The 27,784-nt window shown below is 42.8% G+C and overlaps 1 protein-coding gene across 1 annotated transcript; it reads left to right on the top strand.

The window, feature by feature from the left end:
• Ephx4 (epoxide hydrolase 4) lies at nt 1-25,658 on the top strand. The gene is made up of 8 exons (XM_042684437.1): nt 1-100; nt 208-764; nt 3,740-3,825; nt 12,964-13,121; nt 16,648-16,776; nt 19,681-19,784; nt 24,289-24,437; nt 25,420-25,658. The coding sequence occupies exons 1-8, from the start codon at nt 1-3 to the stop codon at nt 25,649-25,651; spliced, it is 1,515 nt and encodes a 504-aa protein (XP_042540371.1). The 3' UTR covers nt 25,652-25,658.
• The last annotated feature ends 2,126 nt before the right edge of the window (nt 25,659-27,784 follow it).

Here is a 27,784-nt window from a genome sequence, read left to right as displayed (position 1 = left end):
ATGACCCCACCTTTCCCTCCAGGGGCCAAGCCAGCCGGGCGCTGGGGTCGCCCGCACCTAGGTCGCACCGCCCGCGGGGGCGTCTGCGGTGCTCCGCACGGTGAGTCTTGCTTTTATTTTTGGCCACAGTTTTAGCGATGGGCAAACAGATCGCGGAAGAAGCCCGCAGACGCCCCTCGGCGGCGGCTGGGATGCGGGCTCTGTGAGCCGCGGGCAGGCGGAGGGCCCGGCGGAGGCGCGCGGGGCCTCGCGGGCGCGGGGCCTCGCGGGAGGCGTGCGGGGCTTCGCGAGCGGCCGGGAGCAGGTGGAGGCGCAGGCGCGCGGGACCGCGGCGCGCGGGGATCCGGTGGAGCGCGCGGGGGCGTGGGCGCGGGAGCGAGGACCCGGCGGAGGCGCGCGGGGACCCGGTGGAGGCGCGCGGGGGCGCGGGCGCGGGAGCGAGGACCCGGCGGAGGCGCGCGGGGCCGCAGCGCGCGGAGACCCGGCGGAGGCGCGCGGGGGCCCGCGGCGCGGGCGCGGGCGCGGGCGCGGGGATGGCGGGGCTGCGGGGCGGCCGGCCGGGCCTGGGGGCGGCCGTGCGCTCCCTGCTCTTCTGGGCGCTTGTCTACGGCTACTGCGGGCTCTGCGCCGCCGTCCACCTGCTCAAACTTTTGTGGAGCATCGGCCGGGGGCCGGCGCGGACCTTCCGGCGGGCGGCGCGGGAGCAGCCCCCCGCCTGCCTCAGCGACCCCTCGCTGGGCACCCACTGCTACGTGCGGATCAAGGTGAAGGCCGTGCGGGAGGGGGCCAGAGGGGGGAGCCGGCGCGCGGGGTGGGGGTGGGGGGCAGAGGGGAGATCCGGAGCGTGTGCCTGGTGTGTGTCGTTGTGTCCTCTGCTTAGTGTATGTGAGAGAGACAGACTGACAGAGTGAGCGCACGGCCGTCCCTGCGCGCAGGCCCCCTCGGCGGGCTTGCGGACGCGGGGTCCCCGGGCGGCCCGCAGCCGTCCCCGCTTCCTTTCCTGCCCTCGCCCTTTTGCCCTTTGGCGCGCGGGGCCGCGGTCGGGCGCCGACCCCGGGGCTGCGCCGACCCGGGAGCCGCCCCGACCCCTGAGCTAGGACGAGGCGGCCCGTGGAGTCGCTGCGATCGGGTCGCCGGGCGGGGAAGCCGGGGAAGCGGCAGGCGGGCGGCAGCGACGCTCGCCACCGAGCACCGAAGGAGTGGACTCCGGAGTCAGTGTCGGCCGAGCGCCACGACCCCGATGGTTCCGGGCCCCGGAGCTCCGGGCGGAGGCGGGAAAGCGCGCGGGGCTGGGGCACCGCGGGAGCCCCGCGGGACGCGCAGAAAACCCGCCCGGAACCGGGGTCCGGACCCAGCGAACATTTGCCACAAAGAGACAAACTTGGAACTTAGCGCACAGGATCACTACAGTTGTTCATTAAATCCAGTCCGTCCCCCAGCATTTCATCCTCCGAGGAGGGGGGGGGGGGGAAGAGAGGGAGGAAGAGGAGAGAGGAGGAGGAAGAGAAGAGGAGGAAGAGGGAGAGAAGGAAGAGGAGAGGAGGAGGAAGAGGGAGAGAAGGAATAGGGAGGAGGAGGGGAAGAGGGAGAGGAGGAGAAAGGGAGAAGGGAGAAGAGAGGAGGAAGAAGAGGGGGAGGAGGAAGAGGAGAAGAGGAAGAGTAGCGACAGGATAAGCATTTTCAGGGATTCTGCATTTGAGGAAAAAATCCTGTTAGTTCTGTCCAGCTCAAGGAGTGAAAAGAGGTTTAGCCCCTGGACTGCTTTAAATGCCTTTCCTCTGACGGTGGCCATCTGAAGAGCTTCCCTAGCCCAGACATCAGAACCAAAGAGTGGGTGGAATATGGTCCTAGGAGTCAGGACAAGAGAGACCTAGTCACTAGTCACTAGCCACTGCCTCCCCCTCCCCCTTCCCTTCCCCGACATCCCACCCCCCTCCCCTAGGATTGCTAAGAAAGGCCCCAGGGCCCTGTGCATGCTAGGCAAGCCTTATCACCCTCTCAAGTACCTTTATGATCCGAATTAACATACCTAGGCCTTATTTAAATCTGTAAAATAATGAAGCTGAACTAGATGGTCATATATATATATATATATATATATATATATAATCTTTAAGCGGTTGTATATATGGATATTATATATAAGTGTGTGTATGTGTGTGTGTGTGTTGGTTCTGGGCTTGAACTCAGGGCCTGGGCACTGTCCCTGAGCTTCTTTTGTTCAAGTCTAGTGCTTTACCAGTGAAGCCACAGCTCCACTTCCAGCTTTTTCTGTGATTAATTGGAGATGAGTCTCCAGGACATAACTGCCCAGGCTGGCTTTGAACCATTATCCTCAGATCTCAGCCTCCTGATTGGCTAGGATTATGGGCATGAGCCACTGGTGCCAGACTTATATATCATCTTAAAGTAGTAGTTTCCCTTCAGCAAAGCAGTTTATGAATGCAATGCATCTTGGACAATGTCACCAACATTTTCATCCATCCCGCCCAACTCACCCTTTCCTTCACTTCTTTTAATTTTGTAGGATAGTCAATTTTTCTTTCCTCCTCCTCCTCCTCCTCCTCCTTCTTTTTGTAGGCTGGTGTTCTGCCATCTGAGCCGTACCTCCAACCCAAGATATTTTCCCAACTATTTTTTGCCTCCTGAATTTTTACATTGAATTTTTGACTGCGTTGTTCCCACCCACTTCTACCCTAGAGGATCTTTAAGACTCTTGCACATCTGAGTCAGTTACTTGAGTAATCTCATGCAAAAGCTAGTGTCTGTGTTCAGCTTTTGCTTCCTAGTTTTCCCTAGCTTGCTTTCTTTTAGAATGTTTGCTTTTCTTTCTTATTAGCTTCTCTACTTTGCTGTCTTCCATTTGTTTAGTATTTGACCTCTGCCTTCCCTACCCACCCCCCTCTATTTTATTTTCCTTTGGCTATCTTATTTCTACTTTGCAGAGGGAAGTCTTGAACACTCAGGATGCAGTTTGATGTGAGGCGCAGGCAGCCAAGGAAACAGTACAATGCAACACCCCAAATAATAATGTGGGAAGGAGACACCTAAAAATAAGAGAAGGAGGTGTGAATTATGTAATGGATGGCACAGCTTTTGACGGGCAAGCTGAGAAAAGTACATGGCTAGGGGGTGAGGTTGGCAGGAATATAAATCGCATCAGATTTATTTACATGGCCTACGGAAGTTGAGAGAGATAAAACGTGACACATCAGTAAGAGGAGAGCTACAAAAAGGTGACATTGCCTCAGAAGCTCAAAATATTTAAATTGACTTTGGAGAACAAGAAGGGAAGGGACTAGAAAGGAAATGTCAACAAAAGTCAATCATTCCATTCATTTGATGGATAAATCATCATTTAAAAAAAAACTGATGTCTTGAAAATGAGTAATAGTTACTTTATTTTGATGTCAAGATTAATGCAAATAAGGGTTTTGTTTGGTATTGGTTTTTGTGCTGGGACTGGGACTTGAACTTAGGTTCTAGGCGCTGTCACCTAGTTTTTTCTGCTCAAGGCTGATACTCTTAACACTTGATCCACACCTCTGCTTCTGGTTTTTTTGGGTGGTTAATTGGAAATAAGAGTCTCACAGGCCTTCTGCCTGGGCTAGCTTCCTGAGTAGTTAGAGATGTAAGCCATAGGCACCTGGCCGTAAATGAAAGGAAATGGAAACACTAAATATCATAGTTTGATAGCCAGCATCAAACATCACTGACATTCCATGTGTTCTGTTTTTAGGATTCAGGGTTAAGATTTCACTACGTTGCTGCTGGAGAAAGAGGCAAACCACTTATGCTGCTGCTTCATGGCTTTCCAGAATTCTGGTAAATTTGCCCATTGGTTTTTTCTTTTGCATCAAAACTCTATTCTGTGCAGTGATCACAGCGTGCCATTGATGGTGTAGATTCTCTTACACTTCTGGAGACTACAAAGTCAAAGATGAAAGTGCTTGTAGCCGGTAGTAAGTTCTCATTGCGTCATCCTATGGCAGAAGCTGGAAGGGCAGGGATGCAGGATGAGACCTTGTCCTCTTAGATCGGATCCCTCGTGGCCTCTTAGGGGTTCCATTTTTTAATACAATCACAATGGCATTCAGCTTGAGTTTTGGAGGGAGCAAACATTCAGACCATAGCCCTTACCACGAATTTTTTTTCTTTCAGAAAACCATCTTATTTGCACACAGTAATAGTGGAAGGGAGCTTTCACTGCTATAACTCCATAGATATGCTCCAGACAAGTTCATTCCCTCTATTAATGTCCATATAACTTCTTCCTCCCCTCCTCATTTTTCAAATGGCTTTAAACAGAATAATCATTTCCTTGTAATCACTTTTGCCGTGTCTATGAACACTCCCGCATGTTCCTGAACCACAACAATGGTTTTCTTCTTAAAGAAACATACATACACTGGGCACTGGTGGCTCACACCTGTAATCCTAGTTACTCAGGAGGCTGAGATCTGAGGATCGCAGTTCAAAGCCAGCCTGGGCAGGAAAGTCCAAGAGACTCTTATCTCCAATAAACCACCAGAAAACTGGAGGTGGTGCTGTGGCTCAAGCAGTAGAGTGTTCGTCTTGAGCTGAAGAGCGCAAGGACAGCACCCAAGCCCAGAGTTCAAGCCCAACAACCAACAAAAAAAAAAAGAAAAGAAACCTACATACTAGCCAGGCACCTGTGGCTCCTGCCTGTAATCCAAGCTACTCAGGAGGCTGAGATCTGAGGATCTCTCAGTTCAAAGCCAACCCAGGCAGGAAACTCTATGAGACTCTTATCTCCAATAAATCACTAGAAAACTGGAAGTGGCGCTGTGGTTCAAGTGGTAAAGCTCTAGCAGTGAGTTAAAGAGCTAAGGGACAGTGCTCAGGCCTAGAGTTCAAGCCCCATGACCAACAAAAAGAAAAGAAAGAAAGAAACCTACATACTACCATCCTAAATTTTTTTTAGTATTATAAAATATAGGTTTTAATGCCTCAGATTTCTGAAATAGTTTCCCAACATTTTCTCTAGGTTAACTATTATGGGCAAAGTACAACACTGTATTGGGCAAGTAGATTCTAAATGTTAAGAGTATAGAAAACCATACCGACATCCAAGTAGAAAGAATAAAGAAAAGGTTTATTGCTGGTAAAGGGACCAGCAAGACCCCTTCTCACAAGAGAGAAGTGAGAAGAGGTGCCAGCTATTGTCTGAGGTGACCTATATAATCTGCTAAGGCTAGGGGGGGCTAGAAGGGTCTAGGAGGCGGAGACCGGGCTTCATCATGGCGGACTAGGTTGATGGCTGCTGCCTAGGTAGTAGATAAGGGGTCTTGCAGCTACCTAGAGCTGAAGGTCACTCTAAGGGGCTCTTGTTGCCTTATATGGTGGTAGTTGCCCCAGAGGAGTGCCATCCCAAGGTAAAGGGGGTTGGAGGCTGATTATTTACTGCCTTTGCTACATAGGTCTAGTGTTGCCTAGGAAAGGAGCGTGCTAAGCTGTGGGAAGGGAGTGCTCTGGGCTAACACCAAACAAACCAAAATCTTTGAGTGTTTGTTAGCAAGAAGGTTTTGATGAGGCTTAGGGTGGGTTGGAGAACATAAAAAAGAAGACATGGGGTGGGAGGCATGGCAGAGCACCTACGAATGAGTGGAAACATCTCCCTAGTTCAAATCCTGGTCTAAAAAAAGGAAGGAAAGGAAGGAAGGAAGGAAGGAAGGAAGGAAACTAATATAAACTATTTCCTGTGCACAAGACTAGAGCTCATATGAACAAAGGGTAAATTCGGAGAACAACTCCGTTTGCTTTCCATGGGGGATTTTTTTATAGGAAGGGGTTTCATGTAGGTGATGTTTATCAAAGCAAGCAAGCAAGGTTACAGAAGCAAAACAGCCTCGAGTCACAAGAACATAGGCAAAACATAATCTTGACTGGTCAGCATAATCGATACTCTCAATCCTATTGACGCTATTGATACTTGATTACAAAAAGTCAAAACATATCCTTGGATTACAGAAGTCAAAATACAACCTTGGGTGGGGGTAGTCTATTTTACAGAAATGGTTTTTATTGTAAGCTCCTGACGAATACAGCAACTCAGTACAGCTGGTGAGAAGCCTCAAGGTTATCAGTGGCTTCAGCAAAGTTTGTGGTAAACTGCAGAGCTGCCGGGCCTGGGAAGCTTGAGGGAGGGAGAGATGTTCTTTTGCTTTTTAGCAAGGATGGAAAGGGGCTAAGTCTGACCAGCAGTCAACCTCAGCTGGTCAGCCTTAGCCTGGGGTTTTTCTTTACCAAGAGGTTTTGCCTTTTATCAAAAATGTTGTTCTATTTTCTGACTTCACATTTTTGTTCCCATGGATATCCTTCTTCTCCAAGGGAAAAGGGGCTCAGGGGAGAGAAGGAGGGACTGAGGCCAGACAATAGAAGGAACTTTCTGCCAATGAATGGTAACTCAGATACCTTGAATTTTTGGTGAGGATTATCCCAAAAGTTAGAGCCATGCATTTGGCTCTGGAATTGTTAGTGTTTTATTCATGAAAGGGACTCAGTGTACAAATGTACTAGGAATGTTGGTGTGCTTAGAAGTATTAGTCCTTATAAAAAGGAATGGAGACAGGTGTCGGTGGCTCAAGCCTGTCATCCTAGCTACTCAGGAGGCTGAAATCTGAGGATCATGGTTCAAAGCCAGCCCAGGCAGGAAAGTCCATGAGACAGTTGTTTTTTTGTTTTTTTGTCAGTTGTGGAGCTTGCACTTTGGGTCTGGCCACTGTCCTTCAGCTCTTCAGCCGGTCATCATAGCTACACAGGAAGCTGAGATCTGAGGATCATGGTTCAAAGCCAGCCTGGGCAGGAGCATCTTTGAGACTCTTATGCCAGATAACCCCCAAAAGCCAGAAGTGGAGCTGTGGCTCAAGTGGTAGAGTGCTAGCCTTAAGCACAAAAATGCTGGGGACAGCACTCGGGCCCTGAGTTCAAGCCTCAGTACAGACACAAAAAATGAAAACGTTTTAAAAAGGGAATGAAGGCTACCAAGGATCCATCCTCCTCATTGTTTTTCTAGAGCAGGAAGCCTGTGGGTGCCTCTTCCTGAGAAGACTTTCCCTTCATGAAGATCCCCTCTCCGGATTTAGCTGTATGAATAAACATAAGCCATTTTCATCTGTTCTTCCATCTGGAGACAACCTAATTAGGTGGTGTAGAAAAAACTGCCTCCTGCCTCTCGAGCAAATGTGTGCAGCCTCACCTCAGGGCGTACATAACACGACTGGCTCACCATAAAGCGCTCCTTGGAAGCCGTCATCCCATCTGCCCCGAGTCACCTGGGCAGTGGATCCTGGCTTAGCCACATGGTAGTTAATTCCAAAGTCAAAACATAGGAAAGACTTGTCACATGGTCCCTAATGAATACTCCAAAAATGTGGCCGACCCCATGAGTCCCCAGTTCTAGAGATGATAATAACAACAGGCAGCATTGACTGGAGCCATGGCCAGGTATCCTCACAAGGTATTTCCATGTAGTCTCAGTGGATCATCATAGCTGCCCTTCTGAAGTCGACCATGCCAGAAAGTAAGAGTCCCTTTGTTCTTTGAAACTTATTGCTGATCTCTGTTACTTGGCCTCAGTCCAAGGCCTGATCACATACATGGATTTTTTTGTTTTGTTTTGTTTAATCCTTCCAATTTCACATCATCTACAGAGATTCAAGAAGGTGTTAGAAAGCCCAGCAACAATAAAGGAATGCCTTAACTTAAACATTTTAAATTGCCACTCTAATATCTAAATACTTAGGTATTTGCTTATTTAGGTGATTATTTAAATAAGATGAGTTTTATTTGGAATGGTGGGGATAGTGAGGGTACTTGCTTCAATAAATACCCATGCTTCTTTTCCTTCTGAAATGCTGATTTCATTATGTGTGGAACAATCTACGTAAACATAAAAATGACTCTACAAGAACTTTAACCATTTGGCAATTGTCTCAGAGTCCCAGAAAAAGACACTGATATGTATTTGATATGGGGAGGTGGGTGCTGTGTGTTTTATGTTGGGATGACAGCTTTTTATATGTCGTTCATACTATTGCTCCATTATTTACTCATTATCAGAGTCTTTTTGCAAAACTTCAATGCCTGATAATTCTTTTATTTTTCTGGTCCTGGGGCTTGAACTTTGAGTGTGGGTGCTGTCCCTGAGATCCTTTTGCTCAGGGCTAGTGCTCTGCCACTTGAACCACAGCTCCACTTCCAGCTTTTTCTGTGATTAATTGCAAAGTCTCACAGACTTTCCTGCCTGGGCTGGCTTCAAACTGCAATCCTCAGAACTCAGCCTCCTGAGTAGCTAGGCATGCGCCATCGGCACCCACCATGAAATGCCTGATGATTCTTGTACATGTCCTAGAATCTTCAGTGGCCAAAACAAACTAGGAAGGGCCCGGCACTGGCCCTAGGACATTTGCCTCATTTGCTCTAGTAGTCCAGTCCTGAATGTGTCCAAAGGGATCTCATCCTTGTGAGAATACGAAGGCTCTTTTCACCCTGTATGTTAGGAAATACACTCATATATTGGGAAGTATATGCACATTATCAATAGGAACAAGTCCCCTATATTTACCATATCCAGCCTTTCTCATTCCGGCAACAGCCTTGCTATAAATGTGAAACATCAGCACACCCAAAGAACTCAGTTGCTCAAAGAAACCACACAATGTAATGAACTATATTGACCACCAATCTGAAAGCAACCTGGTTGCTCAGAGAAAGGGTCTTAAGCAAGTTCATGCAAAGTACTGGTAGCAAAATACCTCTTTTTGACTATGTCATACCCTAAACCAAGATTTTTACCTTGATGCTTATTCATTCTGCCCTTCCTTCTCATGAGAATACATCTGTTACTGTCTTCAGTGGGTCTAGTCCATTCCACTCAGGTAATCTGGAAGGACTCAACCAAAACCTGGGATGTAAGTTTTAGGACAAATCTCTTTCTTTTTTCTTCCTTCCTTCCCTCCTTCCTTCCCTTCCTTCCTTCCCTCCCTCCCTCCCTCCCTTCTTTCCTTCCTTCTTTCCTTCCTTCTTTCTCTCTTTCTTTCTTTTTCTCTATTTCTTTCTCTTCCTTTCTTTTTCTTTCCTTCCTTCCTTTCTTTTGTACATTCTTTCTCTCTTTCCCAATTAAGTTTTGCCCAAACCCACATAGATTATAAGCTTGTTTGCCTACCTGGTGGGTCAGAAATATTTGATAGAGTGAAACAAAATGACCATTGGTGCAGTGTGTGAAAATGCTTTAGAAAGAGAGGCATGCTGGGGCTGGGAAGGTGGCTCAGTGGTAGAGCGCTTGCCTTGCATGCATGAGGCCCTGGGTTCAATTCCTCAGCACCACATAAGCAAAAAGAAAAAAGCCGGAAGTGGCGCTGTGGCTCAAGTGGTAGAGCGCTAGCCTTGAGCTGAAGAGCTGAGGGACAGCGCCCAGGCCCAGAGTTCAGGCCCCACGACCGGACCCAAAAAAAAAAAAAAAAGAAAGAAAGAAAGAGAGGCATGCCATATGAGTGTAATGTATTCGCTGCATGCATCATCACTGCCTAAGAATAGCTGTGACAAGTGGTGATATTTAATGCATTCATGGTACACAGGAACAAATCCTGGGTCTTTCTTAGAACTCAAAGGAAATAGGAAAGAAGATACACATCTGTGAGAACTTGAGCTAAATTAGCCCCAAATGAGGCTGTTTGTCTGAGGATGATTTTTTTTTCTTGAGCTCTCTTCTTTTTTTCTCTTCACCTCAATTTGCATCTCTTTTAAAAATATTTTGAGCTGACCCAAGCAATTTCTGTGAGCCTTCTCCGTCCCCAGCTGTAAGGAATGCATGTGTCATCACTCAGTGCTGAAGCAAGTACAAGGCTCTTGGTGCAGACAGCTGAGCACAGAGGCCACGGAAAGAAGCCAAGAGCAGAGACCCTTCTTTGTGATGGAGCTACAGAGGACACTTGCATCTGAAAATGGCTGCCCTTGTAAAACCTGGAGCCTTCCTACGTTAAGAGTAGTAACTAAAGCCCAGCACCAGTGGCTCATGCCTGTAATCCTAGATACTCAGGAGGCTGAGATCTGAGGATCACAGTTCAAACAGCCCCTGCAGGAAAGGCCATGAGACTCTTATCTCCAGTGAACTACCAAAAGAGAAGGAAGGAAGAGAGGAAGAAAGGAAGGAAGGGAGGGAGGGTTAGGGAGGATGGGAGGGAGGCCGGAAGGCCAGAAGGCTGGAAGTGGAGCTTATCTCAAGTGGTAAGAGCACTAGTCTTGAGCAAAAGCAGCTTAGGGACAGTACCAGGTTCTGAGTTCAAACTCCAGGACACACACACACACACACACACACACACGAGTAGTAACTGAGAAAGAGGTTAATTTCTTCCAAATACCTCTGCAGTTATCCTAAGGTTACTATCCAGAAAAAAAGCTCATGACAGTGGTGTTGTTTATTTATGATATTTTCAGGATTAGTTCTTCTGTAGCATGTTTCATTCCTGTATCAAGGGACTGTTTCTGTCATATGAATGACATGCTCACCCATCTAACACCAGAGTGACTTCAGTTAGAGATAAAGTATGAATCACAATATATTATTAGTTATAAATTCCAGGAAGGGGAAATTTGTGAAGTATTCTTCTATAATTGAATAAAATTTGCAGTTGCTTCATTTCTTACAATTATTTATGATGTTGCTCAGTTCCACTCAATGTTAACAGTCATAGGTGCTTTTGTTTTTGTTTTTGTGCTGGTTCTACAGCTTGAACTCAGAGACTTAGTGCTGTCCTTTAGCTTTCTTGCTCAAGGCTGGCACTTTACCACTTGAGCCATAGCTCTACTTCTAACATATCCTACTAGTAGATTGGAGATGCTGTAACTTTTCACAATTCCAACTATATGTGTGAGTGTGTATCTGTTATATAAGGTGATAGACCTGTATTGATCTTACTGCCTGACGTCACTTCCTCTGGTGGTCTCCTCACTATGTATGGCTCCAGAATCTTATATCCTTGTGTTTGTCTGGTGCACTTCAGAAAGTTCCAGACAAGAATCTCCTACTTAGGTTATGTCAGGTAATTTCACATGTGTTTTCCTGAACAGATGTGCATGAGCATGCTTTTGTAAGATGCAGATTTTGAGTTCTATAACAGTGAGTCGCTTTGAAAAGGCTGTATCCTTTCCAGTTATCTAAAATAATTTAACTTATTTGGAGATGATCTCTTGAGTTTCTGTGTTTTCAGTTGGTTCTGTGCTTCTCTGATGAAGTATGGAGGCATGCCTGTCTCAGCAGAGGCCTTCAGTGCTTGCTATAACATTATGGCCATTATAGCTGGTCACTGAAGGGCCATTTTGTTTGCTCAATGTTTTGAATATGACCATTGCTTGTACTTATGGCTTATGATTGACTCACAGAAGAACTTACATTGCAAACAGAGGCTTATCTTAAATGGCTGTTCTATTTGATTCTTCCAGTGACAGCCTTCATTTTCATCCTCAGGCTTTTTCTATTTATGAATAAACTATTATAATTACTAAAAACACCAAGCCCTACTTGATAGTGGGAAAAGTAAGCAAAAATCAGTTTCAGAAAATATACATAGGGCTGGGAAGATGGCTCAGTGGTAGAGTGCTTGCCTTGCATTTCTGAGGCCCTGCGTTCGATTCCTCAGCACCACATAAACAAAAAGAAAATAGCCGGAAGTAGCGCTGTGGCTCAAGTGGTAGAGCGCTAGCCTTGAGCTGAAGAGCTGAGGGACAGCGCCCAGGCCCAGAGTTCAGGCCCCACGACCGGACCCCCCCCAAAATAAATAAATAAAAATAAATAAATATTTAAAATCTAATAAATGTGCCAATTTAGAGAATCAAATAATTTTGTAGCAAATGTTCTGTTTTGTTTACATTACTCTAACCAAAGCCCTGGGCCAGATAAGTACTAAGACGTTTTGATAAAACTCTCGGAAACTCATCTGCCCTCTCCTCTCATTGTTGTAAGACTTTTATCATCCGTTTATTCTGTCTAGAAATTTAGGCTGCAGAATCTGTAACTGCTCTTAGTACAAATTCCTATGTCGTAAGTATCTTTTAAGAGAAGCTTACAAAATTTATTTATTAAATATATGTATAAGGGAGGAAGTAACAAGTTAGACAAGAAATGTACTCACTACCTTACTTATGTAACTGTCATCCTTCTGTACCTCATGTTGACAATAAAATTAAAATAAAATAAAAAGGCCTAATATGACACCAGACCAACTCAAATATATATGTATATGAAAGGATGACATCGATCAAGATGTGCTGTACTCACATTCTGACTTGTTGAACTGAAACCCTTTTGTATATTATATATAAACATACCAAGCATTGTCTGGTATTTTATAGCTTCTGTAAATATTCCATTGGAGCTGGTAGAAGGTGAAATCATTTTAGTGAAGATTATCAGCACTTCTTTCTATTTTTTTTCCTGTTGTAACATACAAATATCTAACCTTTTTGCAAAATAAGGAATTTTTACAATTTTCCACTTAATGTGACTGTTTGGGTTTTTTTGTTTTTTGTTTTATTTTGGTTGCTCATGGGGCTTGAACTCTAGGCCTGAGCGCTGTCCCTGTATTCTTCAGCTTAAGGCAAGCACTCTACCACTTGAGCTACAGCGCCACTTCCGGTTTTCTGGTGGTTTATTGGAGATAAGAGTCTCATGGACTTTTCTGCCTGGGCTGGCTTTGAACCGTGATCCTCAGATCTCAGCCTCTTGAGTAGCTAGGATTACAGGTGTAACTTGGCAACTGTTTAGTTTGGATGTTTGAGTTTGAGACAGGGATGTTTCTATTCTGACAAGGTAGGGTGTGAAGTCCTGGGTTCAAGTGACTTCTCTTGCATAACTAGCTAGGATTATAGGCATGTTCCACCATAGCCTGGCTACTGTTTGTCTGTGTTAGTTGGTGTTTTTGTTGTTTCTTTTTTTCACTGCAGGTATTCTTGGCGTCACCAACTGAGAGAATTTAAAAGTGAATATAGAGTTGTCGCATTGGATTTGAGAGGCTATGGAGAAACAGATGCTCCTATTCATCGAGAGAATTATAAGCTGGACTGCCTAATTACAGATATAAAGGATATTTTAGATTCCTTGGGTAGGTTAGTTTTTTTATGTATTAATTCTTTTTAAGGAACAATTGGCAAGTTGAGAATTGCCTTCTCTGCTTGGAAGGATGTGTTTTCCATCACTGCTGGGTGCCATCAGGAATCTGTCAGCTTAGTTTTAGCTATTTATATAGCAAAGTTACATGAACACCATCTTGAGGGCCTAGCTAAGGATGACTTTCAAATTTTAATTTTTTTAAATAGACCTTTCTAACTAAACACCAGTAGCTCACGCCTATAAATCCTAGCAACTCAGAATACTAAGCTATGAGGATCAAGGTTCAACGCTAGCCCCAGGCAGACAATACTCAAGACTCTTTATTAACCAGTAAAAAGCTGGCACTAGAGGCAGGGCTCAAGTAATAAAGCACCAACTATGAGCAAAAATGTTGAGCAAGAATGCAAGATCTTGAGTTCAAGCCCCACCACAGGCACACACACACTCTTTCTCTTTCTTTAGAGAATTGAGAAGGCTACACATACACACACACACACACACACATACACACACTCTTTCTCTTTCTTTAGAGAATTAAGAAGAGAAGGCTCCAGTCTGGGGAGAGGGTGGAATATGCCTAATGTCTTCTGTTTTTTTGTGGTTTTTTTTTTTTTTTTTTTTTGGTCAGTCATGGGCTTGAACTCTGAGCCTAGGCCCTGTCCTTCAATTCTTCAGTTCAAGGCGAGTGCTCTACCACTTGAGCCACAGTGCCACTTCTGGTTTTCTGGTGGCTTATTGGAGATAAGAGTTTCATGGCTTTTCCTGCCTGGGCTGGCTTTGAACTGCAATCCTCAGATCTCAGCCTCCTGAGTAGCTAGGATTACAGGCTTGAGCCACTGGAACCTGGCTCTGTTTATTATTTTCAGAACTAATTGTTGAATATTCATTGTTCCCTTGAGGTATTCATTTTAATATGTCATAAAGAGTCCCTGCATTGTCTCTGTAGTATTGATCAGCTATAATTATTGTGTCAGATATTCCCCAAGGTCAGTGTCACACACCCATGGTCATATATTCCCGTGTTCGTGCATGTTCATAGCCATCAAGAGATAGTAGCAGAGCACCTGGCCAAGTCTCACACCAAAGATGCAATAAAGCATACTTCTACCAGAATATCCTTGAACTCATAATTTACAGTCTGTTTCTCACAAGTGCTGGGATTACAGGTGTGTACCAACACGTCTGGTCTAAAATAATCTAATCTTCTACACTCCCTTTGACTAATGTCCTCCTGCTAACATCAGTATGTTAAGGAAACAATATAGTGAGAAACACCATGAAATCAAAGACCTTTTCCATATTGATCTAACAAGAACATATATATTTCTATAATAATCTAATGCCCATAGCCAAAATTTGAGAGAAGCAAAAATGAATGGGATCTAAAGTGTCAACCTGCAGTGTTGTTAATGAGTCTGATACTCAGATGCTACTTTTATACAGTTGGCTTCATTCAGATTTTGTGATAATTCTATCTGACCAGGCCTAATTTACCATCTCAAAAGATTTTGGGGTGTATGTGTGTGTGTTGATGGTAAGAAATTCTGAAAAGAAATAATGTAATTGTAACTATTACAGAAATAAATGACAAATTCCATCTACACAAGGAAAATCTTGTATAAATCTCTAGTAATCCATATTTTAATCCTCATGTAAATTATCATGATGATTACATGAAATGGATCTTACATAGTTATGATAATGTTCCTTAATAATAGGATTCATTCTGGGAAATACCTCGGTCAGCAGTTTGGTCCTTGTGCAAATATCATTGTATACGTATGTCAACCTAGATAGTATAAGCCATTTACTCAGTATGGCCTATTGATGCCATAGTAGAGACTTTGTGAACACAGCAGCATGAGGTTACTGCAGGCATTCCCTCAGCAGCCTGGCTTACAGCAAATGGTTTTAATTAGAGCCACTCTCTAAAATAATAATAACAGGATAATACACTAAGCATATAAACTAGTTACTAAGTCATTTATTATTCTGTACTGCATACAATGATGTCATACTTTCAGTCAACTGAGCAATAGGTTTTGTTTACATCAGCATCACCACAAACACCCAGGAATGGACTGCACGGTATTTTTTAGGACAGCTATGTTACTTGCTGATAGGAATTCTTCAGCGCCATTTTGATCTTATGGGACCACCATTATATACTCCAGCATCAATGGAAATGTCTTTCTGTAGCAGTGACTGTATGGAACTGAGGCTGTAATTAAGACTTTCTGCTAGTTTAATTTGATTTCATACTTCCCAATGAATGACTGTATTTATGACATTGGATTTATACAATTTGGGAGAAAATAGTTACTTCTTGGAAATAAAGATTTATAAAATGAATCTAAGGGCTAGGAATATGGCTTAGTGGTAGAGTGCTTGCCTAGCATGTATTAAGCCCTGGGTTCCATTTCTCAGTACCACATACACAGAAAAAAACAGAAGTGGCACTGTGGCTCAAGTGGTAGAGTGCCAGCTTGTGCAAAAGAAGCTCAGGGACAGTGCCCAGGCCCTGAGTTCAGGCCCCAGGACTGGCAAAAAAAAAAAAATTTAATTGGGACATTTATAACTTGCTATACCTAGTGATTTCTCAGTATTCAAAAGTGATTCCACATAATTTTATTTATGACCTAACTTAACTACACTTGGTCTTTACCATCGTTTCCAAATTCTGGAAATGCTTAGATGGCAATTTAAGATTAAACAAATTTGTAGACTTCCTGGCAAAGAGATTCTGAATTTCTAAGTACAACATGGAACCTGGGCATCTCAATTTTATAAAAAACTATCTAGCTGGGTGCCGGTGGTTCACGTGTGTAATCCTAGCTACTCAGGAGGCTGAGATTTGAGGATCATGGTTCAAAGCCAGCCTGCGCAGGAAAGTCTGAGAAACTCTAATCTCCAATAAACCACTAGAAAACCGGAAGTGGTGCTGTGCCTCAAGTGGTATAGTGCTCACCTTGAGTTGAAGAGTGCAGGGACAGCGCCCAGGCCCAGAGTTCAAGCCCCACGACTTTATTTTTATTTATTTATAAAAATAAATAAAAAGCTATCTAGCTGACTTAGACATACGGACAAGTTTTGGAACCACTAAACTTAATATTTTTATTTCCATTTTGATTTTTATTTATATGTCAGTGCTAAAGCTTGAAAGCAGGGCCTGGTGACTGTCCCTGAGCTTTTTCAGTTCAAGGCTAGTACTACTTAAGCCATACCACTACTTCTGACTGTTTGGGTGGTTAATTGGAAATATAAGTCTCACAGACTTTCCTGCCTGGGCTGGCTTCAAACTCTAGTCCTTAGATCTCAGCCTCTTGAGTAGCTAGGATTATAGGCATTAGCCACTGGCGCTCATCTCTCAATATATTTCTAAAAGTATATCATTTATAGAGTAAATAGGGCAGAAAGGTGGAGAAGAAGGTTCTAGAAGGAAAACGATTTTATGTGAGAAAGTGATGCACCTACTTATCTCTTTTCAGTTACATGAACATTTTTCCCCTTCCTTACAGGATATAGCAAATGTGTTCTGATTGGCCATGACTGGGGGGGTATGATTGCTTGGCTAATCGCCATCTGTTATCCAGAAATGGTGATGAAGCTGATTGCTATTAACTTCCCTCATCCGAATGTCTTCACAGGTGAGTCTGAATTTTCATTAAAACGTATCTGCTGATGGGACAACTCACTATTGTTTTGGATTAAAAATAGCAAAAATTTGGTTAACATCCTCTTTTCAAAAGTTAACTGACTGGGCTAGGAAGGTAGCTCAGTGGTAGAGCTCTTGCCTTGCATGCATAAGGCCCTGGGTTCGATTCCTCAGCACCACATAAGCAGAAAGTAAAAAAAGCTGGAAGTGGTGCTATGGCTCAAGTGGTAGCCTGCTAGCCTTGAGCTGAAGAGCTGAGGGACAGCGCCCAGGCCCAGAGTTCAGGCCCCACGACCGGACCCCCCCAAAAAAAAAGTTAACTGACTAAGCTGGGTACCCGCAGTTCACCCCTATAATCCTGGCTACTCATGAGGCTATGATCTAGAGGATCACTATTGAAGACTAGCATGGGAAAAAACGTCCATGAGCCTTGCTCTCTAGAATACCAGGAAAGAGGCAGGGCCTAGAGTATGGCTCAGGTTGGTTCAACACTGGACAAATCTTGGTACAGTCAAAATAAATAAATCATAATAGCATGTGGCAATGTCATATACCTTGGTTTGGCAACCTTGGGCTTGTTAGGCAGATGTGCAACCACTTAAGTTAGACTCTTTTTGCTTTATTTACTTTCAAGATAAAGTCTTGCTTTCTGGCTGGCTGGCTTAGGCTGTGATCTTTCCCGATGCAGCTGGGGATAACACACTTGAGCCACTGCTCCCTGCTATTGCTTGAAATGAAGTCTCACAAACCTCTTTTTGTCCAGGCTGGCCTCAAACCAATCCTCTCATCTCTACCCTCAAATTAGCTAGGATTACAGGCTTGAGCCACTGTGGTCATCAATTCGTTTTCAGGTGTTGTGACTCAAGCAAGCCTGTAATCCTAGCTACTTGGGAGGCAGAGATCAGGGGATTGCAGCTGGAGGCCAGCGTAACATAAAGTTTTTGAGATACACCATCTGACTTAATGGATAGACATGGTAGAACATGCCTGTTAGCTACAAGAGAGGCACAATGGCACTACAGTGGCACGTGCCTGTCATTCCCAGAGACACACAAAAAAATCACAAATAAGAGGACTGCAGTCCAGGCCAAGCCTTCAAAAATGACCAAAGCAAAAAGACGCTGGAGGTATGACTCAAGTGGTAGAGCACCTTCCTGGCATATACAGGTCCCCCTCCCCCAATTTAACACTTATTGCCCAAAACTTTTAAAAATATGTGCAACTAATTTACTTATTAAACCAAACATTTTCAGGAGTCTCAAAGTCCTTAAGACTATATTGTATTTGGGTCTGCAACCATACTGCTTGATGTGTACTGTATATTTCATCACATGGAGTGTTAAAAGATGAATGCTCAAAGGTTGGGAATGAAGGAAAATGACTCCTCTTTGCCTTTACACATCAGTAAGTGACCCTAGCATCTCATTGATGAGCTAGTTCATTTAGGACAGCAGGGCTAGCCGCATCGTTCACTGTACTGCTTTGATATGAGGACAGCCAGCCATTGGTTGTGGACCATCATTGCCATTTTCAACCCAGTGAACAAGACAAATAATGTCTTCATTCTGAAATGGCTCTGAACATCTGTGTCCCTTCAAAGAAACTCTACTTAGAGAACCTCTGCCTTAAAGGGAACTCAAAAATCTTAATAGTGAGCAATGACCTGTGAACAATGAGTTGGCACAGTCATAATAACGATAATGTGTTTACTCTCGTTAGGTTTTCTTTGTCTCCTTTTGTCTTTATTACATTTATATTATTTTCAGGTAGTTGCACAAAGGAGTTGTTCAACAGAGCAGTTTACAAATACAGCGCAGCTTGATGCACCTCTCTCCCCCCTTTTAGCATTGTTATGCAGCCCTCCCATTCCCACCCCTTCCCTCACTCTTCGCAATTTTGCAGGATATACATTGGAGTCAGGTTTAAGCACTGCTGAGATCTGCAACACCCTTTTAAGAAACAAAAATTCAGAGAAACATATTTCTATTTCTTCTTCGAAATTAGTGCCTGGGGAAGAAAGGGGCTTCAGTGACTACATTAAGTGCACACTGTAGGTGTATCTCAAGTTCACCTGAGGCACAGCTTCGCCTGTGCAGACCCTTGAGGCCCAGTAAAATAGCTGCTTAGGGTGCAAACACCCTGAGATGAGATTCACTTTTCTCCACTGAACTAGGCACCAAAGCCATATGTGCTGGAGTGGGGTTTTTTTGGTAGCAGTAATGTGTAGGTAAACAAACTGATGATTTCAGCAAGAATATTCTGGAACTACATTCTTAATTGCATCAGATCAATAAGATGTTTTCAGTAGCATGCCTGCATTTTTTCCTATAGTTAAATCTCTTAATACAGGAGTTATTCAATGAGGACTTCACAAAAGTCTATGAAAACAGTGCTCAACTCACCTAAAAATTATGTCTAAAAACTCTAAACTGTGAGTTGCACACCAGTGGCTCAAACCTATAACCCTAGCTATTCAGAAGGCTGAGATCTGAAGATCACAGTTCAAAGCCAGCCCAGGTATGAAAGACCTGAGACTCTTACCTCCAATTAACCACTAAATAGCTGAAAGTAGCATTGTGGCTCAAGTGGTAGAGTGCTAACCTTTAGAAAAAAAAAAAAAAAAAAACCCTCAGGAACAGAGCCCTGGCCTTAACTTCAAGCCCTAGAACTGGCAAGAAGAAACAAAAACAAACTCCAAAAAAAAAGCCCAAAATTCCAACGATGAATATCATTACAAAGTTAAGAGGAAAAGAACATAGAGATTATTCTAAAGAAAAATATAAAGAATCTTACTTGTGGATCCTCTTTTAGGATCTGGGTGAATGTCCTTAGAGGTCTTTCAATATGGAAGTAGCATACCTTTTGAATGAAGTCTAATCTGGCATTTTAATTTCAGAATACATTTTACGACACCCTGTCCAGCTGTTCAAATCCAGCTTTTACTACTTCTTCCAAATACCCCGGCTTCCAGAATTTATGTTCTCAATAAATGATTTCCAGGTAAGTCAAACAAATAACATTATTAATCATGCTTTAATTTTCAATTAAAGCCCATTTTTTAGGATGAAAACATGGAATCAAAAAGTTAAAATTTAATAAATAGGTTTAAGGACATGCTTGTTTTTTGTATTGTTTTTACCGTTTCTGTTCATGTAATGAAGAGAGCTTGTGAGAGCCTGTACTCCTGTAGGCTGAGCTTTTGGTAAAGAAGGGTCTCATAGAGAGATGAGGGCCGAGAACACCAGGTGAGAAAATTTGAAGGCAGCAGAAATAGAAGCCCTACGGAACAAATAAAACCCTTTTAAATGCAGTACTAGGTAGCTTTTGGTGTGTAAGTATCCTGGATGCTTTTTGAATTCTTGTCACAACACAATGGTGTTAGATATTGAAACAATCAAGCTCATTGGGGAAAAAAAAACCATCATTTTACTAGAAATAATTCTGGGTATATCTCTCTGACAGATGAGTGCTTTTTAAATTTTAATCATTTATTTTGGTTTCGGAGAAATGAAGCCAGCACCTCACATATGCTAAGCATCTCTCTGAGCCACACTCAGTCAAGAAAGGATTTTTTTTTCCCCAGCAAGGAGAAATTTCTTTCTATGCAGAAGGGTGCACCATAGCCAGAAATCTGGTAAGCCAGCCCACAGTGTAGGCAGTTGGCTTCGGTATTTATTGCTAATGTAGCAGGCCCTGCTCCTCTGCTCAGATTGGTTAAGCCTCAGGTTCACAATCTGCTCATGATTGGCTAGTTTGAATGAGGTGAAATGCATTTTTATAAGGTGATTTTGAGATAAGATGAACAGTATACAAGTAATCTCAAAATATACCCACACTCTCTTCTGTTCCTTTTTATATATGTTTTATTGTTACTGTAGAGGTTATATACAGGGGGGTTACAGTTACATGAGTCAGGTAATGAGTACAATTCTTCCCCATCCCTCGCTCTCCCCGTTTTTCCCTACCGTCCCCACAAACAAGATGTACACTTCATTTTCCACAGTGTCTAGTGAGTATCTGTTGTATTTGTTCACCCTTTCTTCCACCTTTTCTGTGCCACTCCTTACCCTCCTAAGACAAACAAGAAAAAAGGAAATGAAAACAAAAACAGCAACTAAAAAAAAAATCTCGTTTCCTTTTCTTAGAGTTTATCTCATTAAATACTATTTATATGATCATATGCACATAGCTGTAGAGCCTTTGTGATCTACTCCTTTCACCTCACTGTGTGAAAGACTTGTTTAATTTATCATATCCCAGTGTATTTTTTTAGATCATTGTGTTTACTTGGAGATGTATAAGCACATTCTTATTACCACAAATAAGGGAATCTGTGCAACTTACGTTTCTTTGGATCTGGCTTACTTTGCTTAATGTAATTTTTTCCAACTCTTTCCATTTCTGGTAATTCCATTGTGTCTATACACATTTTCTTGATACATTCATCCACTGAGGGGCATCTGGGTTGGTTCTCTATCTCGGCTATTTCTTGAACAGTCTGAGGTATGTCCTAATTCCACCTTGAATAGAAACCAGTTTAAGACAAAACCTTACATTTCAAAAATTCTTTTTGTAAAGAAGGGATTTTTTTTCACCTGATCCCAGTGACACTTTAAAAACCTCACAAAACCAATGGCAATTCCTTACTGTCATTTAGCACCTATTCAGATTCCCTTAATGCTTTTGTCTTGTTACATTTTATTTTAATCAAGAACAAAACAAGGCCCATACATTGTACATTGTTATTACAGCCTTTTTAAGTTTAATTTCATGTACTTGTTTATCTATATATTTACAGACAGGACTTTATTCCCAGATTGGCCTTAAACTTCTGGTCTCTAGTCCTTCTGTCACAGCCTTCCAGTGTAGCTGACACTATATAAGCACAGGCCACCACCCTGAGCTGTTAGGCTTTTAAACTTTATTAAAGTTTCCTTTTTTTCTTTTGATTATTTGTCCTAAGGGAGGGCCCCACACTTTGGATGGGATTAGTTGCCTCAAGGTGAGTTTCACCTGTTCTTCTAACCTTCATTTTCCTACTTCATTTGTTCTGCTTATCTAGGAATATTTCTTGATACCTAAGACATCACCAGCCCTGAAGTATGGGCTCCTGGGTCATCCCCGTCCAAACAAACATCCCTGACAACTTTTCAACAAATGGATGTTACTATGCAGGAATCATGATAGCTTAGGCCTACTATTTTATAGCAATGTGAAAAATGGTGATTTCCTAGTTCTATTTTTATCTTCTTTTTCAGTACTGGGGTTTCACTCAAGGCCCCTCACTCGTCACTTGAACCATACCCAAATTCTGCTGCATTTTTAGTTTGTTTTTCAGATAGGACCTCATGTAATTTGGCCCAGGGTTGCCTATTTCTGCCTCATGAGTAGCTAGGATTTCAGGCATTTGTCATTGTGCTCAGCTCCATTGCTTTCTTTTAAAAAGAACAATATTTTCCCATATGTTTTAGTTGGTTAATAAATTAGATAAATGTTTTTCCCCCTTTTACTAACCAGTTTTCAGCATAAAGAGTGTACTTTTGATATATGCCAATCAATTACAATTTTTTTTTTGGTTGGTCATCGGTCCTTGAACTCTGGGCCTGGGTGCCGTCCCTGAGCTCTTCAGCTCAAGGCAAGCACTCTACCACTTGAGCCACAGAGCCACTTCCGGTTTTTTGGTGGTTAATTGGAGATGAGTCTCATAGACTTTCCTGCCAGAGCTGGCTTTGAGCCAAGATCCTCATATTTCAGCCTCTTGAGTAGGTAGGCTTACAGGCATGAGCCACTGGCACCTGGGTCATTATTCTTTTTTGTTTTGTTTTGTTTTTGGGGGGAGTCCGGTCGTGGGGCCTGAACTCTGGGCCTGGGCACTGTCCCTCAGTTCTTCAGCTCAAGGCTAGCGCTCTACCACTTGAGCCACAGCACCACTTCCGGCTTTTTTCTTATGTGGTGCTGAGGAATCGAACCCAGGGCCTTGAGCATGCAAGGCGAGCGCTCTACCACTGAGCCACCTTCCCAGCCCTGGGTCATTATTCTTATTGGTGCTCAGATTTTTCCAGATTAGAGAAGTGGAATCCCTGTAAATTGGCTACCATTTCCTGTTATATATCCCTTAAATCAGTGACAGTGCTTCTTTCAGAGGAATTTGTGTAAATGTCACTTGGTACCTGACACTTTCACTCACCTCCAGCTCTGTTATTCATGAGTTATTTTTAGGGTGGGGGCTTGCTTCCCACCTGGGCCCACACCTGGAACGTGTTGCACTGACTGTAGACTTCTTCTTCTTGTTGGGATCATGGGTATGTGCCACTGCATCCAGTCTCTCTCTGTGGCGATGACATCTTACAGATGTTTCTGCCTGGACTGACCATACATCATGATCCTCCTAAACTCAACCTCCCGTGTTGTTGGGATGACAGATGTGTGCGACTACAGCCCAGCTTGGTTTTCTTTTTCCACTTAACCATATGTCTTGGAGATCACTCCAGAAAAGTATCTTTATTCTTAGGGTAGTAGGATCTTAGAACATTGCTGTTGCATGTACTGCTATATTGAATTTTATTTGACCCATCCCCCACTGATTGGTATTTGCTTCTAGTCAGTGTGTGTGTGTGTGTGTGTACCAGTACCAGGACTTGAACTCAGGGCCTCCACCTCTCATTCAGCTTGCTTGCTAGCTTGATGCTCTACTATTTCAGCCATGCCTCCTGCCTAGCTTTTTGCTGGTTAATTACAGATGAAGCCTGATGGACCACACAGGCCAGCACAGTCTGGCTTCAACTGTGATCCTCTAAATCTCAGCCTCCTCAGTAGAAAGGAATAAAGGTGTGATTCACCAGTGCCTGGCTCTTCAAGTCATTTCTATTACAATTAATCACGTATGCGATGTCATGTCATATTTTTGCAAGTGTGGTTTTGGAGTGAGGGATTTCTATTGTAATCCTAGGTCCTAGTTATTCTGTTTATTTACACGTATAGAAATGATGCATAGAACAGTGCTTTTCAAAGTTGGGGGGTGGGGCAGGGTATGAAATCAATGTCGTAGCTTGCAATTAGAATTCATAAAGAACTAAGCATAACAGAATTGAGTTGAAAATATCAGTGTACATTATAAGAATAAGAGCTGTTTACCTGTTTGTTGTTTATATTTATGAAGTGGGTCAGGCTGTGGAAGGCATTGGTTACTCTGGGAATGCTGGTAAATCATAGTTGGGATATAAAGGAAGGTTTTTTTTTTTGGTAGGACTAGCACTTGCGCTGGACCTTGTAGTATACGAATAGACACTAAGAAGACAGGATGCTTTGTCATAAGGTGGCATTTTCAAAGGCATTTGAAGAAATGCATAGGATGCATCATGAACAATGAGGCTTCTCACCCCGCTGGCTGGGAAACCCACCATTCACTGTACGACAACCCCCCCCACACCCCGCTTTTAGAGTCAGTGATTGAGTTTATTTGACAACTGAGAGGCTTTCTTTATTCCCTGTTCACTTATATTAGGCTTTGAAACACCTGTTTACCAGTCAAAGCACAGGCATTGGACACCGAGGCTGTCGATTAACAACAGAAGATCTTGAAGCTTATGTTTATGTCTTTTCTCAGCCTGGAGCACTAAGTGGTCCAATTAATCATTATCGAAGTATTTTCAGGTCAGTATAACTTGATTTTGGTTAAGTAAAATATTTCTATTTGGGAAGTAGAGCATGGTTCAAGTGGTAAAGTGCCAGCTTTGAGCACAAAAGCTAAGGAACAGCATCCAGGCCCTGAGTTCAAGCCCCAGTACTGACACACATAAAGTTAATTATAAAAAACTTTTAAAAGAAAATGCACACTATTTTCAGCACATAAATTATTTCTAAAGACTGATTACATAGTGGACTACAAAGTAACTCTTAGCCAGTACCAAAGAATTATTATCCTATGGATTAATATTCTTTGAACACAATACAGAAATTAAAAATAATGTTGGAGAGAACTTTGTATTTTCAGAAATTTGTAAAACACTACTGTGTCTAGAAGAAAAACAAAACTGCCTGCTTTTCCTCTTCTGTCACAATGCAATTAAGACTGAAGATTTCTCTGACTCCAAGTGTGGGAATTTCTCCCCATTAATAAACAAACAGGCCAGCCTTCTGTGGCTGATGCCTATAATCCTAGCCACCCAGGAGGCTAAGATCTGAGGTTCATGGCTCAAAGCCAAGCTAGGCAAACAAGACTGTTAGAATCTTATCTCCAATTAACCAACAAAAATAGTGGAGGTATGACTCAGGAAGAGAGTGATACCCTTGGGCATAAAAGCATAGGGACAGTCCCTGAGTTTGAGCCCCAGAACCACCTTCCCCCTACACACACACACACATACACACCTTTAAACTTCTTTAGTTGTGCAGATTGATTGCCTAATGAAGTTTTTTTCAAGTATTTTTTCATTAGCACTTCCTTTATAGACTTTAGTTTTCCCTCATCACCCTTAACCCACAAAATGTTCATGTATGTTTATATACTATATGTATATGCATATTTTATATTAAGCAAACAAAGTAAAAGTTATCACCCCTTTTGTGAATGCATGGCCTGATGGAACATTCATTTTTATAATGAATCCCAAGCTTGTGTATTTTATTTTTCTAGCTGCCTGCCTCTCAAGCATCACATGGTGAACACTCCAACACTACTCTTATGGGGAGAGAAAGATGCATTTATGGAGGTAGAGATGGCTGAGGTCACCAAGATTTATGTGAAGAACTATTTCAGACTGACCATTTTGACAGAAGCTAGTCACTGGCTTCAGCAAGACCAACCTGACATCGTAAACAAATTGATATGGACATTTCTAAAAGAAGAAACGAGAAAAAAAGAGTGACTTTTCTTTATCTTCTAGGGGGAAGAGGACTGTATTGAAATTTTGTTGTTGCTGTTTGTTTTTCTTGTGCCAGTATTGAGGTTTGAACTCAGGGCCTTGCACTCTTACTTGGCTTTTTTCACTCAAGGCTGGTGCTCTACCACTTGAGCTACCCTCCACTTTCAGCATTGTGCTGGTTAATTGGAGGTAAGAGTCTTTTGGGTTTTTCTGCCTGGGCTGGCTTCAAACCATGACCCTCAAATCTCAGCCTTTTGAGTAGTTAGGACTACAGGAGTGAGCCACCAATGCCCAGCGTGAAATATCGTTTTTAAATTTTCATGGACTTCTTTACATTTTATTAGGAAAAAAAGTTTTAATATGCTTTATGATAAATAAATATCCTGAAGAATGGTATCAGAATATCTGAGAATGTGTGAATATGTAATATAATTATATCCATTTGCTGTATTTTGCACAGAACAAGGTCTGCCTTAAAACTGCTACAACTTGTACACAAAGGAAATCAGGGAAAAGTAGCTCCCTTTTGGTTTCTTGCTTTCTTTGCCCTGTAAACATGTTGTGCCTTTCATAAATGTATGTTAAAGCTTAGCTGCTGCATATTATAATAGGCAAATCTGCAATGAAACGAACTGTTTTATTGTTAAAGGATTCTTTTTTTACTGTTTTTTTTACCCATTAAATTATATTATCAAATCTGTTGGATTTACAAAATATGTATGTTTGAAAGTAAACATAACTTGCTGAATATACATCTCTAAAATGGACTCTACATACTATGAGAAGATAAACTGTTTTCTGAAGCCAAGAAATGTGAAGATTCTCATATATATGTACACATACACACATATGTGTATATGTGTATGTGTGTGTGTGTGTGCACACACAGATTTGTTCAGCATTGCAAAGCAAGGACAGATATTTACTAAATTACTGGTCTTAATTCTCCAGATTAATAACTGTGATTTAGGAAAAGGGTCCCAAATTTCTTTTTGTGTCATTTCTTACAATGAGAATTGAATACTGGGCGCTGGGAAGATGGCTCGGTGGTAGAGTGCTTGCCTTGCATGCATGAGGCCCTGGGTTCGATTCCTCAGCACCACATAAGCAGAAAAAGCCAGAAGTGGGGCTGAGGCTCAAGTGGTAGAGCGCGGGTCTACAGCTGAAGAGCTGGGGGACAGCGCCCAGGCCCAGAGTTCAGGCCCCACAACTAAAAAAAAAAAAAATTGAATACTGTACATCTATGGGCACTAGCATCATTTCTCCCTAGAGCTGGAATTTGTTGTGTTTTTGAATTGATACATACTCAGATTATGATGTATTATAGGCAACTGAAAATCTGTTTATGAATAAATGCAGTGGTCCTTCTTGTCCATGGGGAACACCTTTCAAGACCCTTATTATTAGATGCCTGAAATTGCAATTAACTGAGCTCTTTAATATCACACCTTTTCCATTAAGCACTAACACACTGTGGCTGTGGCTTTTTCACTTTGAGGTGTGGCAGCAAAATTAGCACGACTTTCTTCTTTCCATTTTCAAAAAAAAGTTCTGGTTTGGTGTAAAAAATATATATGTGTGTGTGTGTGTATATATATATATATATATATATATGTCTTGGGGCTTTAACTCTGGGCCTGGGCGCTGTCCCTCAGCTCTTCAGCTTAAGGTTAGTGCTCTACCACTTGAGCCACTGCACCACTTCCAGTTTTCTGAGTGGTTTATTAGAGATAAATGTTTCACAGACTTTCCCACCTTGGCTGGCTTTGAACTTCGATCCTCAAATCTCAGCCTCCTGAGTAGCTAGGATTACAGGCATGAGTCACTGACTCCCGTCATATGATTTTTTTTTCTTCCCAATGGAAGCCCTTCTGTGGTTTCCCTTTGGCATATTCAGATTTCCACCATCGCTATGCTCACACTTTGGGGCCATTAGTACAGTTGGAACACCAACAGTGCACTGCCAGGGCCATGTATCTGTGGATTCCATCACTGGGATGGCTACGAAGTGAGCTATTAGTAAGGGAGTCACTGGTGGGTTAAGGAGTATTCAGCTCTGATATGCTACACAAAGAGGAGGAGCTGAAATAGTGCCTGACTTCTTCATACAACTCAAACAGGCACACAAATCAAAGC

This window comes from Dipodomys spectabilis, unplaced genomic scaffold, assembly GCF_019054845.1.
Source record: "Dipodomys spectabilis isolate Male_0828 unplaced genomic scaffold, ASM1905484v1 ptg000002l, whole genome shotgun sequence".
Lineage (NCBI taxonomy): Eukaryota > Metazoa > Chordata > Mammalia > Rodentia > Heteromyidae > Dipodomys > Dipodomys spectabilis.
The sequence above is the reverse complement of the archived record's forward strand: the minus strand, read 5'-3'. Positions and strand labels throughout refer to the sequence as shown.

Coding starts and splice junctions, on each gene's coding strand:
- Ephx4 (XM_042684437.1), top strand. CDS start 1: ATGACCCCACCTTTCCCTCCAGGGGCCAAGCCAGCCGGGCGCTGGGGT. Junction 16,777..19,680: donor TCATCCGAATGTCTTCACAG/GTGAGTCTGAAT, acceptor TTTTAATTTCAG/AATACATTTTACGACACCCT. Junction 24,438..25,419: donor CATTATCGAAGTATTTTCAG/GTCAGTATAACT, acceptor TTATTTTTCTAG/CTGCCTGCCTCTCAAGCATC.